Source organism: Chrysemys picta, chromosome 3 (assembly GCF_011386835.1).
Source record: "Chrysemys picta bellii isolate R12L10 chromosome 3, ASM1138683v2, whole genome shotgun sequence".
Classification (NCBI taxonomy): Eukaryota; Metazoa; Chordata; order Testudines; family Emydidae; genus Chrysemys; species Chrysemys picta.
In genome coordinates, this window is record NC_088793.1 from 83920408 (window position 1) to 83935151 (window position 14744).

A 14744-nucleotide genomic window follows, 5' to 3' on the forward strand; every position below is an offset into this window, starting at 1 on the left:
CTGTGAGCATGTAAGTCAACGGTGCTCTACAACATTTGTGTTTGTTACCTGAGCAGATCCATTATATCCTGGCGCATTTCCTGATGTGCCTCTCAATCCTTTTCCATCTCCTACAGCAACTGATCTCTCCATTCTCATACCTTCTCTGTGATCATGGCCGTACAAGCCCTATTTTCATGGGCCGAGTCCATGGAGGATTGGAGGAGCTTGCCAAACATATCCTCCTGAATCCTCTTCTTTCTCCTCCAGATTGGAGTCAGATGTTCAGCAGGCATGGAGGCAGGACCTCTCAAGGCCACCATGCAGGAGGCTGATGATTACAACAAAAAGATACACCCTTAGATTTGCAGTCACAATAGAAAAGGGAAAGATAAGTCTCAAAACTCCCTTGCATTATTCCCATAAATATTTTTAACAAATGCTAATGGTCACTTTTGCTTTGGGGAGGCTGTGTACAGAACCACTCTGCAGCTTAAACCATTGTGAGCATGGGCTAGCCTTCTGGGGAGAAAAGGGTGGGCTTCTGTTGCACATAAGCTTTAAAAGCTAGGTGCCTGTGGGTATGGGAGAAAAGCAGTGAATATTGGCAATATTTTCACAGGCAGAGGTCACTTTTGTTGATAACTTTTTCCTGAGGGTGATAAAGGCACAGAGAACCAGCTGCTACTGTCATCCTGAAGCCGTCCAGGCACATATGCTGCTAGCCAATTTATTGCAATAATGCCAGCTGAGCTCATCACAGAGTACACCTCTACCCCGATATAACGCTGTCCTCGGGAGCCAAAAAAATCTTACTGCGTTATAGGTGAACCCGCATTATATTGAACTTGCTTTGATCCGCCGGAGCGCGCAGCCCCGCCCCCCCAGAGTGCTGCTCTACCGCGTTATATCCAAATTCGTGTTATATTGGGTCGTGTTATATCGGGGTAGAGGTGTACCATGGGAAAGCCTCCTATGGTGGGGAAAGAAACAAGGCTACCATCCCTAACAATGTTCAGGAGGGGGTCACAGAGTATCTCCATTTAAGTTTCATTGAGAACTCTCAATAGGACAAAAGGGACATCCCTATTCAGATGTAGTACTCTGCATGGGCCTCTCAGCCTAACCCAACAAGCCAAAGTATTGAAAAGCAGATGTGGATTCTACCTCTGTTTTCTTCTCCCTACCTCCACCTGAGCACAGGACACTGATGTAGTGTGGATTGTATGACCTGACTGCCGTACTATTTTTTAGAATGTATTCTCTAACACTATATTTTCTAACATTTTATCAATAACCAGTCAAAAGTAAATGCCTTTGTTCTCTAAAATTCAGGATGGAACAGGTGCCATTTTTTAAAATGGTGAAGAAGGGCAGTGGGAGGGAGAAAGAAGGTGAGAGATCAGGTTTTGGGCAACAACAAGGGGAAAAATTAATACAAGGAATAATTCCTGTACAAACATACCTAAGGTTCCTTCCTCTTTATCATTGGGCTCCTGTGTATTTGTGTGGTGGGACTGGCTTGACTCCGCCGGAGTTTCAAAGAGCTTCTGGCTTGTGGCATGGTTTGAATCCTCTGTCATGTCACATACTCTTCCCTCCTCCCTGTCCACCACAAGGATTTTTGCCTCAGCTTCCTATGAAGTGTCCGTAGTCGTAGTCCCCACCAAGTAGTGCATGCAGTTTGTTGTAAAAGCGGCAGGTCTATAGGGTGGCACCACAGTTCTTGCTGCCCACTCTCACCTTCTGGTGTCCCTGGTGAAGTTCCTTCACTTTCACACAGCACTGCTACTGATTCCCATTGTATCCCTTTGCCTGTAACTGCCATGCAATCTGCCCGTTAGATGTACGTTTTCTACAGCTGGTCCATAGCTGTGCTTGTATAGTCTCTTCCCCCCCACAGGTTCAGGAGATCAAATATTTCTTTTCTGCTCCAGGGTGGAGAGTGTGTAGTTCCCCTCTGTAGGCATGGAGCTGGCCTGGTTGTTTCAGCAGTTGGATGCTGTGATGCTTTGGGGTTCATTCAGGCCAATAAAATGTTCAGTCAACATATGTATTGCATCTTTGGGTGCCTTAAATGTTATGCTGCTGTGGGTCACAACCCTAATAACAACCACTGCCTCATGACTTTGGAGGCCTGATTCATGGTGTTTGAATGTTTAGGCTTGGCAGTGCTGGAAATCTGTTAATCAAGTTATTCTTTTAATTTGGAGAAGATTCAATTTTTTTTTAAATCGACACTCTTGGGAATCCCAAGTAAACCATATGCTAGAATTTAAAAGCATTTAAAAGTATAACTGGGTTCAAAAATAGTTAGATAAGTGATATCAATGGCTATTAGCCAAGATGATCAGAGATGTAACCCTATGCTTTGGGTGTCCCTAAGCCTTCAACTGCCAGAAGCTGGGACTGGAAGACAGGATGTATCATTCAGAATTGCCTTGTTCTGTTCGTTCCCTCTGAAGAGTCTGGCACTGGCCACTCTCAGAGACAAGATACTGGGCTAGATGGACCATTGGTCTGATCCAGTGTGGCCATTCTTATAATTTCCGACTGGTTTTAAAATGAGTTATCCTAAAGGTGACTACAGTGTCTTCTTTTCTGGAAACATCAAATAAAAGAAAACATCATTTCACTTGGATTTGAAAAGATCCCCTAAACCACTAGAATTCCTCCAAGTATGTAGGGCCCTTTCTTGGGACTAAATATATCTAAGCTCTCACTGAACATCCATTCAGACCACTTCAGTAGCAGAACTGATGTAACAGAGGGATACATCGTTCACTAGTCATAAATTCTGGTGACGACAAATTCTGCTTTCATCCCCAAAAGTCAGTCTTGGACTTTCCAAGAGTCCAAGCAATTATGCTTCCTTCCTTTGACCCAAAACAGTTTTTTTCTCAGACTTTCCAGAGATAACTCCTGGAGTGAGAATTAAACAGAGGTAACTGCCCAAAAGGTTGAAATTCAAGGAAGTTCCAGGCAACTGAGACAGACCATTTAGAATGGAAACATTTGTGCAACAACATCCTCACTTTTGCATTGACCTATTTGCATTTCCTGATTTTTATTTGTGTGTTTGTGAGAGAGAGATTTTTTTTAAAAAAGATGTGGAACCTGAGTTTTTTAAAAATGCAGACTTTTTCTATTCGCTAATAAACATTACGTCTTTTGCCTCGTAAAAAATGAAGAATGACTGGGAGTGTGGTCAATAATCCTAAATTTACTCTAAAGAAATCCCTTTATTTTCAAAAAGAAATTTGTAGATCTATATTCTCATACAAATATGCTTTTTGTTGTTGTTCCTTAGCTGTCTAATTCTGAGATTCAGCAACTATATTGAGAGAGAGACTTTTAAAAAATATGCACAAATGCACACAGGAAAAAGTCATCAATTAAATTATCTTTCTATATGTTTAAAGCCCAAGCAAACAGTCGCATCCAGTTTGCTTAGGCTTTAAACATATAGAAAGTATAAGTATATTACATCAACACTATTACCTTTATCAACCAAACTGGTTTGGTTGATAAAGGTAATAGTGTTGATGTAATAGACTTTCATAAGGCATTTTACTTGGTACTTGATTAAAAAAACATAAAGATATAAAATTCATATGGCACATGCTAAATGGATTAAAAACTGGCTAAATAATAGGTCTCAAAATGTAATTGTAAAGGGGGAATCATCATCAAATGAGTTTTCTATTGGGGTATGGCAGGGATTGGTTGTTGGCCCTACGTCTATTTAACATTTTTACTAATGACCTGGAAGAAAACATCACTGAAAAAGTTTGCAGGGGGAGTGGTAAATAATGGAGAGGACATGTCATTGATACAGAGCAATCTGGATCACTTGGTAAACTGGGTGCAAGCTAACAATATGTGTTTTAATATGAATAAATGTAATTGTATAAATCCTGGAACAAAGAATGTAGACCATACTGTCACAACAGGGGACTTTATCCTGAGAAGCAGTGACTCCGAAAAAGATTTTGGGGTCATGGTGGATAATCAGCTGAATGTGAGCTCCTATACGATGCTGCGTACAAAAAAGCTAACGCAATCCTTGGATTTATAAACAGGAGTAAAGAGGTTATTTTAGCTATGTATTGGGCACTGGTGCAACTGCTGCTGGAATACTGTGTCCAGTTCTGGTGTTCACAATTCAAGGAGATATTGGTAAAATCAAGAGAATTCAGAGAAGACCCAGGAAAATGATTAAAGGGTTGAAAAACATGTCCTATGACGATAGACTCAAGGAACTCTATTTATTTAACATAACAAAGAGGAAGTTAAGGGGTCCCTCAATTACAGTCTGTAATTATCTACATTTAACAAACATTTAATAATGGACTCTTCAGTCTATCAGAGAAAAGTATAACATGATCCAATGACTGGAAGATGAAGCTAGATAAATTCAGACTCTAAATAAGGCATAATTTTTTAACAATAGGAGTAATTAACCACCGGAACAACTTTCCAAGGGTGTTGGTGAATTCTCCATCATTGGTAATTTTTAAATCAAGATTGGATGTTTTTCTAAAAGATATGCTCTAGGAATTACTTTGGGGAAGTTCTATGGCCTGTGTTATCCAGGACGTCAGACTAGATCAAAGGTGGGCAAGCCACATCTGGCCTGTGGGACCCTCCTGCCCAGACCCTGAGCTCCTGGCCCGGGAAGCTAGCCTCCGGCCTCTCCCCTGCTGTCCCCTCTCCCCCGCAGCCTCAGCTCACTACACCGCCGGCGCAATGCTCTGGGTGGCAGGGCTGCGAGCTCTTTTTGGGCTGCGGCTGCCCAACCCGGTGCTCTGTGCTGCACAGTGGCGTGGCTAGCTCCAGCCGGGCGGCACGGCTGCCTGTCCTGGTGCTTTGGGCGGCACGGCTGTAGCGCCACCAGTGCTCCAAGCAGTGCGGTAAGGGGGCAGGAAGCAGGGGGGGTTGGATAGAGGGCAGGGGAATTCAGGGTGATGGTCAGGGGGTGGGGGTGTGGATGGGTGGGGAACAGGGGGGTTGAATGGGGGCAGGGGTCCTGGGGGGGCAGTCAGGAAGGAGGGGCGGGTTGGATGGGGCGGCAGGGGGCAGTCGGGGGCAGAGGTTCTGGGGGCGGTCAGGGAGAAGGGGTGGTTGGATGGGGCAGTCAGGAATGAGAGGGGGGGTTGGATGGGGCGGTGGGGAGCAGTCAGGGGCGGGGGATCCGAGGGCTATCAGAGAACAGGGGGGTTTTGATGGAGCAGGAGTCTCAGGCAGCCGTCGGGGTGAGAAGCAGGGTGGGTTGGATAGGGGGCGGGAGTCGGGCCACACCTGGCTGTTTGAGGAGGCACAGCCTCCCCTAACCAGCCCTCCATATAATTTCGGAAACCCGATGTGTCCCTCAGGCCAAAAAGTTTGCCAACCCCTGGACTAGATGATTACAGGAGTCCCTTCTGGGCTTGGAATCTATTAATCTATTAGCGGAACTGTTCAGAACATCTGAAACCTTGTTGCAACTACAGATTAAATTAATAAAATTTTGGGGCATTCTATTAATATAGCTCTCTAAATTAAATCTATAAGAGATTCCATTATAGTTAGACTTGCATATTTGTTGAAGATATTGGTACTAAAAAGGCATGTTATTCTGAGACATGCATCTTGCTGTTTTTGGTCATGTATTATGTTTTTGTATGCCCATTAATGAATGTTTTTGCTGCAGAAGCTACTGTTTCTTTAATGTAGCACTGTGTTTTGAAATGTGCTCCAGATTCAAGTTGTTTAGCAATTACACAACTCCAAATGAGACCACAGGGTTGTAATTTTAATTTTCCTCTGTTCTTGCTTAGCTTTTATTGCCTTGTGAAATTGCAGCATTTAAAATAACCAAACAAGTACCCTTGCGAAATATTGTAGTGGATATCAGTCCAGCCTCATAAGCTGATCAGACTTTTGTTCAGTTCTCTACTTTAGAAACTGATTTCTGTTTGGAATTACGTATACACTTAAGTGAATTGTGAATCTTAAGATAAATGCAAACTGCGTAGCAAAATCATCCACATGGAAATGTTTCCAAATAGGAATGCCTTTATTGAGTGTAACTTAGAAAACAAACCTTGAAATACAACACAGCATGTCTCAAGTAACAGCCACTCAGGCTGAAAACACTTCAGCAACATTCATTCAAGATAAATGCAACTTACTAGATAAACTGTGAGTTAGTAAAATACATGTTTTGAAGTGAAACATGTTTAGACATAAAAAGATAGACCTATCCCTATTGTAACTCCGTTGTTTTGAATGAAGCTTAAACCAGAGATAACTGCCTCAAAAGGTCTAGGTAGAGAGGATGGAGATTAAGACTATCCTTCACGCAACCCTACCTCCTTTTTAAAGCCAAGAAATTTCACATCCTAAACATTGCTGATAATCTACAGTATATATTTGCAAATATTGTGATACTGGTTTATATAACAAAATCTATTTTCCCAAGTTCTTGTTGGGCTCTGTGGTCAAAGGGTTTAGTGGATAATGAGAGAGTCTGTTTTGATGGTGGATTGGGAAAAGTCTAATTGTGGAGTTTGGAAGTATGGTGTTAAATAGGGTAAGCATGCCTAGAGATATGGTTGTTTTAAATAGTTCTAAATAAAATTGTATATATTTTTCCTCTTTTTTCCCCTTTGCGCAACCCACATATTGTTGTAATATTAGGTTGGTTACAAACTTTTGAGTCAGTAATTTATCAAGTTTCTTCTTCGAGTGATTGCACATGTCCATTTCACTGTAGATGTTTGTGCACAGCTGTGTGCAGATGTGAGAGTTTTTAACCTTAGTGGTACCCATTGGGGCAGCCTGAGCGCCCTCTGCAGTTTCACACACATCGCACAGGCATAAAGAGCAGTTGTTAAACCTCATAGTGCCACTGTCATCATCAGTTAAAGAGACTCATTCAGCACTGGCGCCCAAGGTACCACCTTGAACGCCTTCATCTCTGCACCTGCGTACCAATTGGGCTGGTACCATCTAGGGCGTGGTGGGTAAACTACAGCCCGTGGGAGGGATCCGGCCCGCCAGCCGTTTTAAACTAGCCCTCAAGCTCCCGCTGGGGAGTGGGGTCTGGGGCTTGCCCCACTCCGGTGCTCCAGCTGGGGTGTAGGGTTGGGGGCCACTCCACGCAGCTCCCGGAAGCAGCGGCATGGCCCCCTTCAGTTCCTATGCATAGGTGCAGCCGGGAGCTCTGCGCGCTGCCCCCACCCCAACCGCCGCCCCTGCCGCTCCCATTGGCTGGGAACCACAGCCAATGGGAGCTGCAGGGGCGGTGCCTGCAGATGGGGCAGCGTGCAGAGCCACCTGGCTGCTCCTCTGCATAGGAGCCGGAGAAGGGACATGCTGCTGCTTCTGGGAGCTGCTTGAGGTAAGCTTCTCCCGGAACCTGCACCCTTGATCCTCCCCTGGTGCCCCAACCCCCTGCCCCATCCCTGATCCCCCATCCCACCCTCCAAACCCCTCAATCCCAGCCTGGAGCACTCTCCTGCACTCCAAACCGGTCAGCCCCAGCCCCATCCCAGAGCCTGTACCCCCAGCCAGAGCCTGCATCCCTTCCCGCACCCCAATCCCCTGCCCCAGCCCTGATCCCCCTCCTGCCCTCTGAACCCCTCAGTCCAGCCCAGAGCACACTCCTACACCCCTCATCCCCAGACCCACCCCAGGGCCCGCACCCCCAACCAGAGCCCTCACCTCCTCCCGCACCCCAACCCCAATTTTGTGAGGATTCATGGCCCGCCATGCATTTCTATTCCCAGTTGTGGCCCTTGGGCCAAAAGATTTGCCCACCTCTGATCTAGGGGAAAGCCACAAATGATCTCCTTGGCTTCCCTTTCTTCAGAGTCAGCCTTCTTCATTGGTACCGATGGGTACGGCACCAACATACTAACAAGAAGCTTCTTCATCAAACTCCTAGCCGGTCCCATCCGAGGGGATATGTCACCTGCCTGCCCTGGTTTCAGCCTCAGTTCCAGCTGGGACCTTTGGGCTATGCATAATTGGAGACCAGGCTGCGCCAGTGGCCCTTTTGGAACCATGAGACTTCCTCTCTCAATCAAGAGTATCCCCCTGGGCACCTCAGCTGACTCCATCTTCTGGGCATCAGGAGCATTTACACCTCAAACACCATAGTGTTGGTACCAAGCCCCGCACCAAGCAGTCAGGATCTCTCTCACGAACAGCTGCAAGAGGAGCAGGAACTGGATCAGCCTCTGGTACCATTGGCAGCCTTGTCCTCATCCCCGGATGAGCCAATTGTGGTAGAGCCTATTTCTTCATCTCTTGATGATTTTAAGACTCATCAGGAGTTGTTGAGGATGATGGCTATGACCTTAGATATCCACCCAGAGGACATCCAGGAAAAATCCCACAAACTGGTGGACATTCTGACATCTGCAGCTCTGGCTAGAATAGCCTCATATAGATATATCCAGTAGAGCTATCTTAGATCCTACCTAAGTGCTCTGGCAGACTCAACTTCCCTGCCTCCAACTGCAAAAAGAGTGGAGAGATGGTATTATGTCCCCTTCTAGGCGTTCGCACACCTATATAACCATCCTCCTCCAGGCTCCCTTGTAGTCGCAGCAGCCGGTGTAAAAGAAAGATGGGGCACCAGGCATCAGTGCCAAAAAATAAAGAGGACAAAAAGCTGAATTTATGTGGGAGGAAGCTTTATTCCACAGGTGAATTACCGTTTCGTCCTGCAAACCAGCAAGCTTTGTTGAGGCACTACAATTTCATCCTGTGGTATATAGTTTGAAGTTCAAAGACAAACTTCCAGATGAGGTGAAACAGGAGTTCCAGCCTCTCATAGAGGAGGGGAAGTTGGTTACCAGAATAACTTTGCAGGCAGGTCTCAATGCAGCAAATTCTGCAGTGCACCGCCTGACCTCTGCTATCACGATGAAGCCCTCATGCTGGTTACACTCTTATGGCCTCCTTCCAGAGGTGCAACAGACAGTCCAGGACTTACCTTTTGAAGCGCCGTTGCGCTTCACAGAAAAGATGAATGAGACTCTGCGAAGTTTACACCCCTGCAAAGAAGTGGAAGGGGTTTCATCCTCCTCAGTCCCAGTATTTTCAGGGATTTGTCCCTTGACCCCAAGACCTACCAAGGAGAAGGAGCAGAGGTTACAAATGATGCCCACCACTGCCTCTGCTTCCACAGCCACTAGTTCATTGAGGCAGGCAGCATCTTCCAAGAGCTCATTTTTATGGGTGGATTTAGAGCAGTCCATCACTTACAAGAGTACCATCTTTTTCTTTTCCAGCTTTTTCAAACTGCCTGTCCCACTTCTGTTGTGCTTTGGCCCATGTCCCAACAGATCGGTGAGTTCTAAGCCTGGTGGAAGTGGGAATATACATTCCATTTTATTTCTACCTCTAACATCCTTCCCCATCTCACTTCAGGGACCCTTCCCAAGAGACAGTATTACTGCAAGAGATATAATCACTTCACCTTGTAAAAGCTATAGAGGAGGTTCATCCTTTATTCAGGGGAGAGGTGTTTTACTCCTAAAACTTCCTGATCCTGAAGGTAAAAGGGGGGTGTCTCACCTATTTTAGATCTAAGGCAGCTAAACAAGTTCCTAAAAATAACCGAAATTCTGGATGGTCAGTCTAGCTTCTATTATTTCTTCTCTGGAGCCAGGAGACTGGTACACTGCCTTTGACTTAAAGGATGCCTAATTTCACATGGCAATTCATCAGAGCCACAGAAAAATTCTGAGATTCTTTGTCAGCCGATGCCTTTATCAGTTCATAGTCCTCCCCTTTGGTCTCTTGGCTGCTCCAAAGTGTCTGATGATGGTAGCACCATTCCTCCAGAGGTTAAGGATCTAAATGTTCCCTTCTCTGGACAACTGGTTGATAAGAAGTCGATCTAGGGCGCAGGTGGTGCCCAGCATTCACATAATCTGATCCACCTTTGATGCTCAAGGCCTGCTGATCAACACAGACAAGTCAGTCCTGTTGTCAGTACTGAAAATAGAATTTATTGGAGTGATCCTGGACTCAACAACAGCCAGGGCCTTACTACCACAGGCGAGGTTTCACACAATGCAAAGCCTCATTCTGCACTAAAAGGCTTATGCTCTCATCATGGTGAGAAACTACCTAAGGCTGCTGGGGCATATGGCAGCGTGTACTTATGTGATTCAGTATGCCAGACTGCATCTCAGACTCCTTCAGGGCTGCATGGCCAAGGTATATACTCTTCAAGAAGGCATCTCATAGATATGTTAGTGCATGTATCAAGTCACATGTTGTCCTTCCTAGATTGGTGAATAGAACCGACCAATGTCTGCAAGTGAGTTCCTTTTACCCCACTTCAACGATCTCTTACATTAGTCATGGATGTCTTGGACCTGGGGTGCTGGGCTCACCTTGGACCCCCTCCAATGCAGTGTCTCTGGTCTCCACAGGATCTCAGTCTACACATAAATATGAGGGAATTGCTGGCTATCTGTTTCGCTTGCATGGTGTTCCTTTCTCACATCCAAGTAGGAAGCGGCATATTGTTGCTGACTGACAATATGACTACCATGTTTGACGTAAACAAGCAGGAAGGAACCCGGTCCTCACTATTCTATCGAGACACAATCTGGCTCTGGGACTTGTGTATCAGTAACTATACTTCTGAAAGTAGCCCATGTCCCAGGGACTCAGAATATAATGGTAGATCGACTGAGCAGGTTGATCACCACGAGTGGTCCCTTTACCCAGACATAGCAAGGTCAATTTTTTAGTTCTGGGGGCAGGACACAACCCAGGTTTGTTGACAGATGCTTTTCTACTGCTGTGGTCAGAAGGTCTGCAGTACACTTTTCTCCCCTCTCCCTCTTTTGCCCAGAGTTGTCTGCCAGGTCAAGCAGGACAAGGCCCATCTTATACTGTTTGCCCCAGCATGACCCCGTCACTACTGGTTTTCACAGCTCTTGGACCTCTCAATCAGTCCCCCACTGTTACTCACACTTCATGCAGACCTATTTTCGGAGAATCATGGCCGCCTCCTCCATCCCAACTTTCAGGCCCTTCACATGATAGCCTGGAGACTTCATGCTTAACATTGGCAAAGGAGTCCAGCTCTGGAAAGGTGTAGAAGGTAGTGCTGATTAGTAGAAAACCATCAATGAGTAGGGTTACCATACGTCCTCTTTTTCCCGGACATGTCCGGCTTTTCGGCACTCAAACCCCCGTCCGGGGAGAATTGCCAAAAAGCCGAACATGTCCGGGAAAATGGCGGCTCTGCTCCTCCCCTGACTCTTCGGCTCTGTTTAAGAGCCGAGCTGCCCGAGCGCTACCGGCTTCAGGCAGCCCCCTTGCCTCCGGACCCCAGCCGCCGGCGGGCACTTCCCCTCCTGGGCTCCGGCGGCGCAGGGTCCGGAGGCATGGGGGCTGCCCGAAGCCGGTAGCGCTCGGGCAGCCCGGCTCTTAAACAGAGCCGAAGAGTCAGGGGAGGAGCAGAGCCTCCAGCCGCGGTGGCTCTGCTTCTCCCCGACTCTTCGGCTCTGTTTAAGAGCCGGGCTGCCCGAGCGCTACCGGCTTCGGGCAGCCCCCATGCCTCCGGACCCTGTGCCGCCGGAGCCCAGGAGGGGAAGTGCCTGGCTGGGGGCACAGGGTCCGGAGGCAAGGGGGCTGCCCGAAGCCCAAGCGCTACCGGCTTCACGGTTTGCCGGGCAGCCTCCAGACCCTGCGCCCCCAGCTGGGCACTTCCCCTCCCGGGCTCCAGCTGCGCTGGGGAAGCGCTGGGCAGCCCTTTCCGCGTGGCTGGGAGTGGGAGGGAGGAGGGGGCGGGGAAGGGGCGGCGTTGGGGCGGGGCTGGGGTGGGGAAATGGGCGGGGCCAGGGCCTGTGGAGGGTCCTCTTTTTTTATTTGCTAGATATGGTAACCCTATCAATGAGTTGACTTACTTTATTTCTCAAGGTAAGTTTTCCACCTGGGCTAGGCTAAAAGGGGTCTCCCCTAGTCCAGTACATTCTGAATAAAAGCAAGAATATCTTTTGTGTTTGAATCATCAAGGATTGGCAATTAGCTCGATCAAGGTACACCTAGCAGCTATATTGGCATTTCCCCCTCCTGTGGATAATCGCTCCCTTTTTTCCAACCTGATACAAAACTGCTAAGCAATCTAGAGGTGATGCTAAATTTGGACAACTGGTCCTCCAGTCCCTGTTCAAATAGACTCCGAATCCACCTCCAGATGGGACTGCCTGTGAGTCACCTACAATGGACTGGACATGTGCAATCACTTGAAGAAGAAGAAACAGTTACTAACTTTTGCTTAACTCTTTGAGATATTGTGGCACATGTCCATTCCACAACCTACCCTCCTTTCCCTCTCTATTGGAGTGGTTCCAGTAGGAAGGAACTGCAGGGGAGGGAGGGCAATGGCAGCTCAGCCCTTTATGCCTGCATGGTGTGTGCAAACAGCAGAGGGTGGTTTGGCTGCTATGATAGTTACCACTAAAGTTAAAAACTCTCCAACAACTATGCATTGGAGCACACAAATACCTACAGTGGAATGGACGTGTGCAACACATCTTGAACAGTAGTTATGGAAAGGTTACTAACTGTTTTATTTATAATATTTTTTTATGGTAGCCCTACTTAATTAATTAAATCCAGCCACCTGATTTCATTCCCTCAGCAATAGGCTTGCATTAATTACACACTGTGTTTAAGTAAAATGATCCTTCTCTTTTTTTGCAGCTCTTTGCAAAAAGCAAACCTCCGAAAGGTCTTTACATCTATGGAGATGTTGGTAAGTTTCAGTAAAGATTTAATTGGAAGTTTTGTCTAAATGAGGGTTTCACAGAGTTTCTATTTAAGAGGCAGCAGGGTCCAGTGCACCTGTGACTGATTGCCTGCTGTCCAGCTGGGTTTACGGGAAGGAATCTGGGCCTTACAAAGGGAAAGATAGCAGCAAGGGAAGGACTGCTACCCATGGATCGTTCTCAGCCCGGAAAGGCAGGGGAAAGGTGCTAGAAGGGTTCCTGAAGAAAGTTGCTGGGGTAGCTGTTGAAAGTCCAGAAACATAACCCCCAAGAAAGGATGGCTTTGCCACCCCCTGAACCTGAGGTAAGAGAAAAAAGCTTGGGGAGACTTTATTTTGAGTCTGGGAAAAAGAGACTTTATTTCAAGTTTATTTGGACTTAATAAAGTAGAACCCCAGGATAGGTATTTTGTCTTATACCTTTTGGTCTGTGTGGAATTCTTAAGGGATGCTGAGAGTGGGGGAAACTGAGGCAGGGCTACACTCAGCCAGCAGAGGATGCTACAGGACAGGCATGCCCTTCTACAGAGGGCTTACTCAAGTTCTAATGTATCCTTTTATGTCAAAGGTTTTTTATTTTATTTTGTATAACAAATTACTTATTTTAATGAACTTTTCAGACTTGTTTCTTTTAGAATATGAAATGGTATTAAGTATAGATTGAATTGCTCTCAGATTTCTATCTGTATTAATGTATTTCTGTTTGTGACATGTTATTTCCTAAATTACCCATATTGTTAAATATTGGTTAAGTAAGAGGAGGGGGAGGCAAAGAGATGAAGATTTTATTCTAGTCATGTCAATATACCATGAAAACGTCTTGATAATATTTGGAATATTTCAGATGGAGACAATAGGGCCACTTGTTGGCTCAAAATGTCATACTTTATTTTTTCAGAATTTGTCCTTTATAAAGTGAAATACAGCTTTCCTCCTAGTTCTTTTAACATAAAATATAATCTCTCTTCCCAAACAAACAAGCCTTTTACTGTTCAGCAGAAGAGTGTAGTTTCATTAGTTCAAAGCTAATGAACAATCATTACTGTAATCAGTACATACTGTTTTTAAATTAACTACCTGTTGGGTCTATTTGTTTTTTATTTGAAGGCACAGGAAAGACAATGGTGATGGACATGTTTTATTCTTATATAGAAGTAGAGAGGAAAAAGAGAGTCCATTTTCATGGTTTCATGCTAGATGTACACAAAAGTAAGTGCAAATATTCTGACATTTAAATGAGTCGCATTGAGTGTATAATCTATAAAGCAACTCTGATTTATTCTTCCAAGCATATGAGCCAATTTAACTTTCTTTTACATAAGTAATCAAAAATACATTTATTAAAGCATTGTTAGAATCTTCTGTTATTCCAGTATAGCTATTAATAACTATAGGAATAGCCACTCAAAAGATAATGTAGTGTGAGGTGTATGTGAAATGAGATGTATATTCAGGATTAATTTACCCCTTAACTAAACACCCGTAATTTATCAATTAACTTACACTCCATTTGGAAGCAGATAGATGCTAATAGTGAAGTTTACATTGAATGACACAAATAATGTGATGGTGTCCCAAAAATATAGTTTGCGTAAAATCAGCAGTTAAATTATTTGATACTCATTTGGCATACTGTGTTCAGTTGAGGGTACAACAATTTAAGAAAGACAGCAAACAAAATTAAGTTTGGAAAATAAGATCTATGAGGAAGGGTTGGGGTTGGGACATCTTCCATCTCCAGGAAACATAACTTTACACATATGAAAAGGAATGTTAGGAGAGGACAGGAATCAGTTATTCTCAATGAGGTTTAGGGACACCCAAAGCATGGGGTTGTGTCCCTGACCATCTTGGCTAATAGTGGCAGATAGGTCCATCAATGACTAACGTATCTAATTCTTCTTCGAGTGATTGCTTATGTCCATTCCATTGTAGATGTGTGTGCTTGCCACATGCACCAGTGACGGAAGTTTTTTCC

General features: G+C 45.4%; 1 protein-coding gene across 5 annotated transcripts in view; it reads left to right on the top strand.

Annotated features, from left to right (window-relative positions):
• Positions 1 to 14744, top strand: part of AFG1L (AFG1 like ATPase) — a 130709-nt gene that overhangs the window by 26342 nt on the left and 89623 nt on the right. For all 5 annotated transcript variants that reach the window (XM_005287655.5, XM_042857671.2, XM_024102439.3 and 2 more), the window contains 2 exons: positions 12703 to 12754; positions 13874 to 13975. In XM_005287655.5, the coding sequence (XP_005287712.1) occupies positions 12703 to 12754; positions 13874 to 13975 (154 nt within the window). The remainder of the gene's footprint in view (positions 1 to 12702; positions 12755 to 13873; positions 13976 to 14744) is intronic.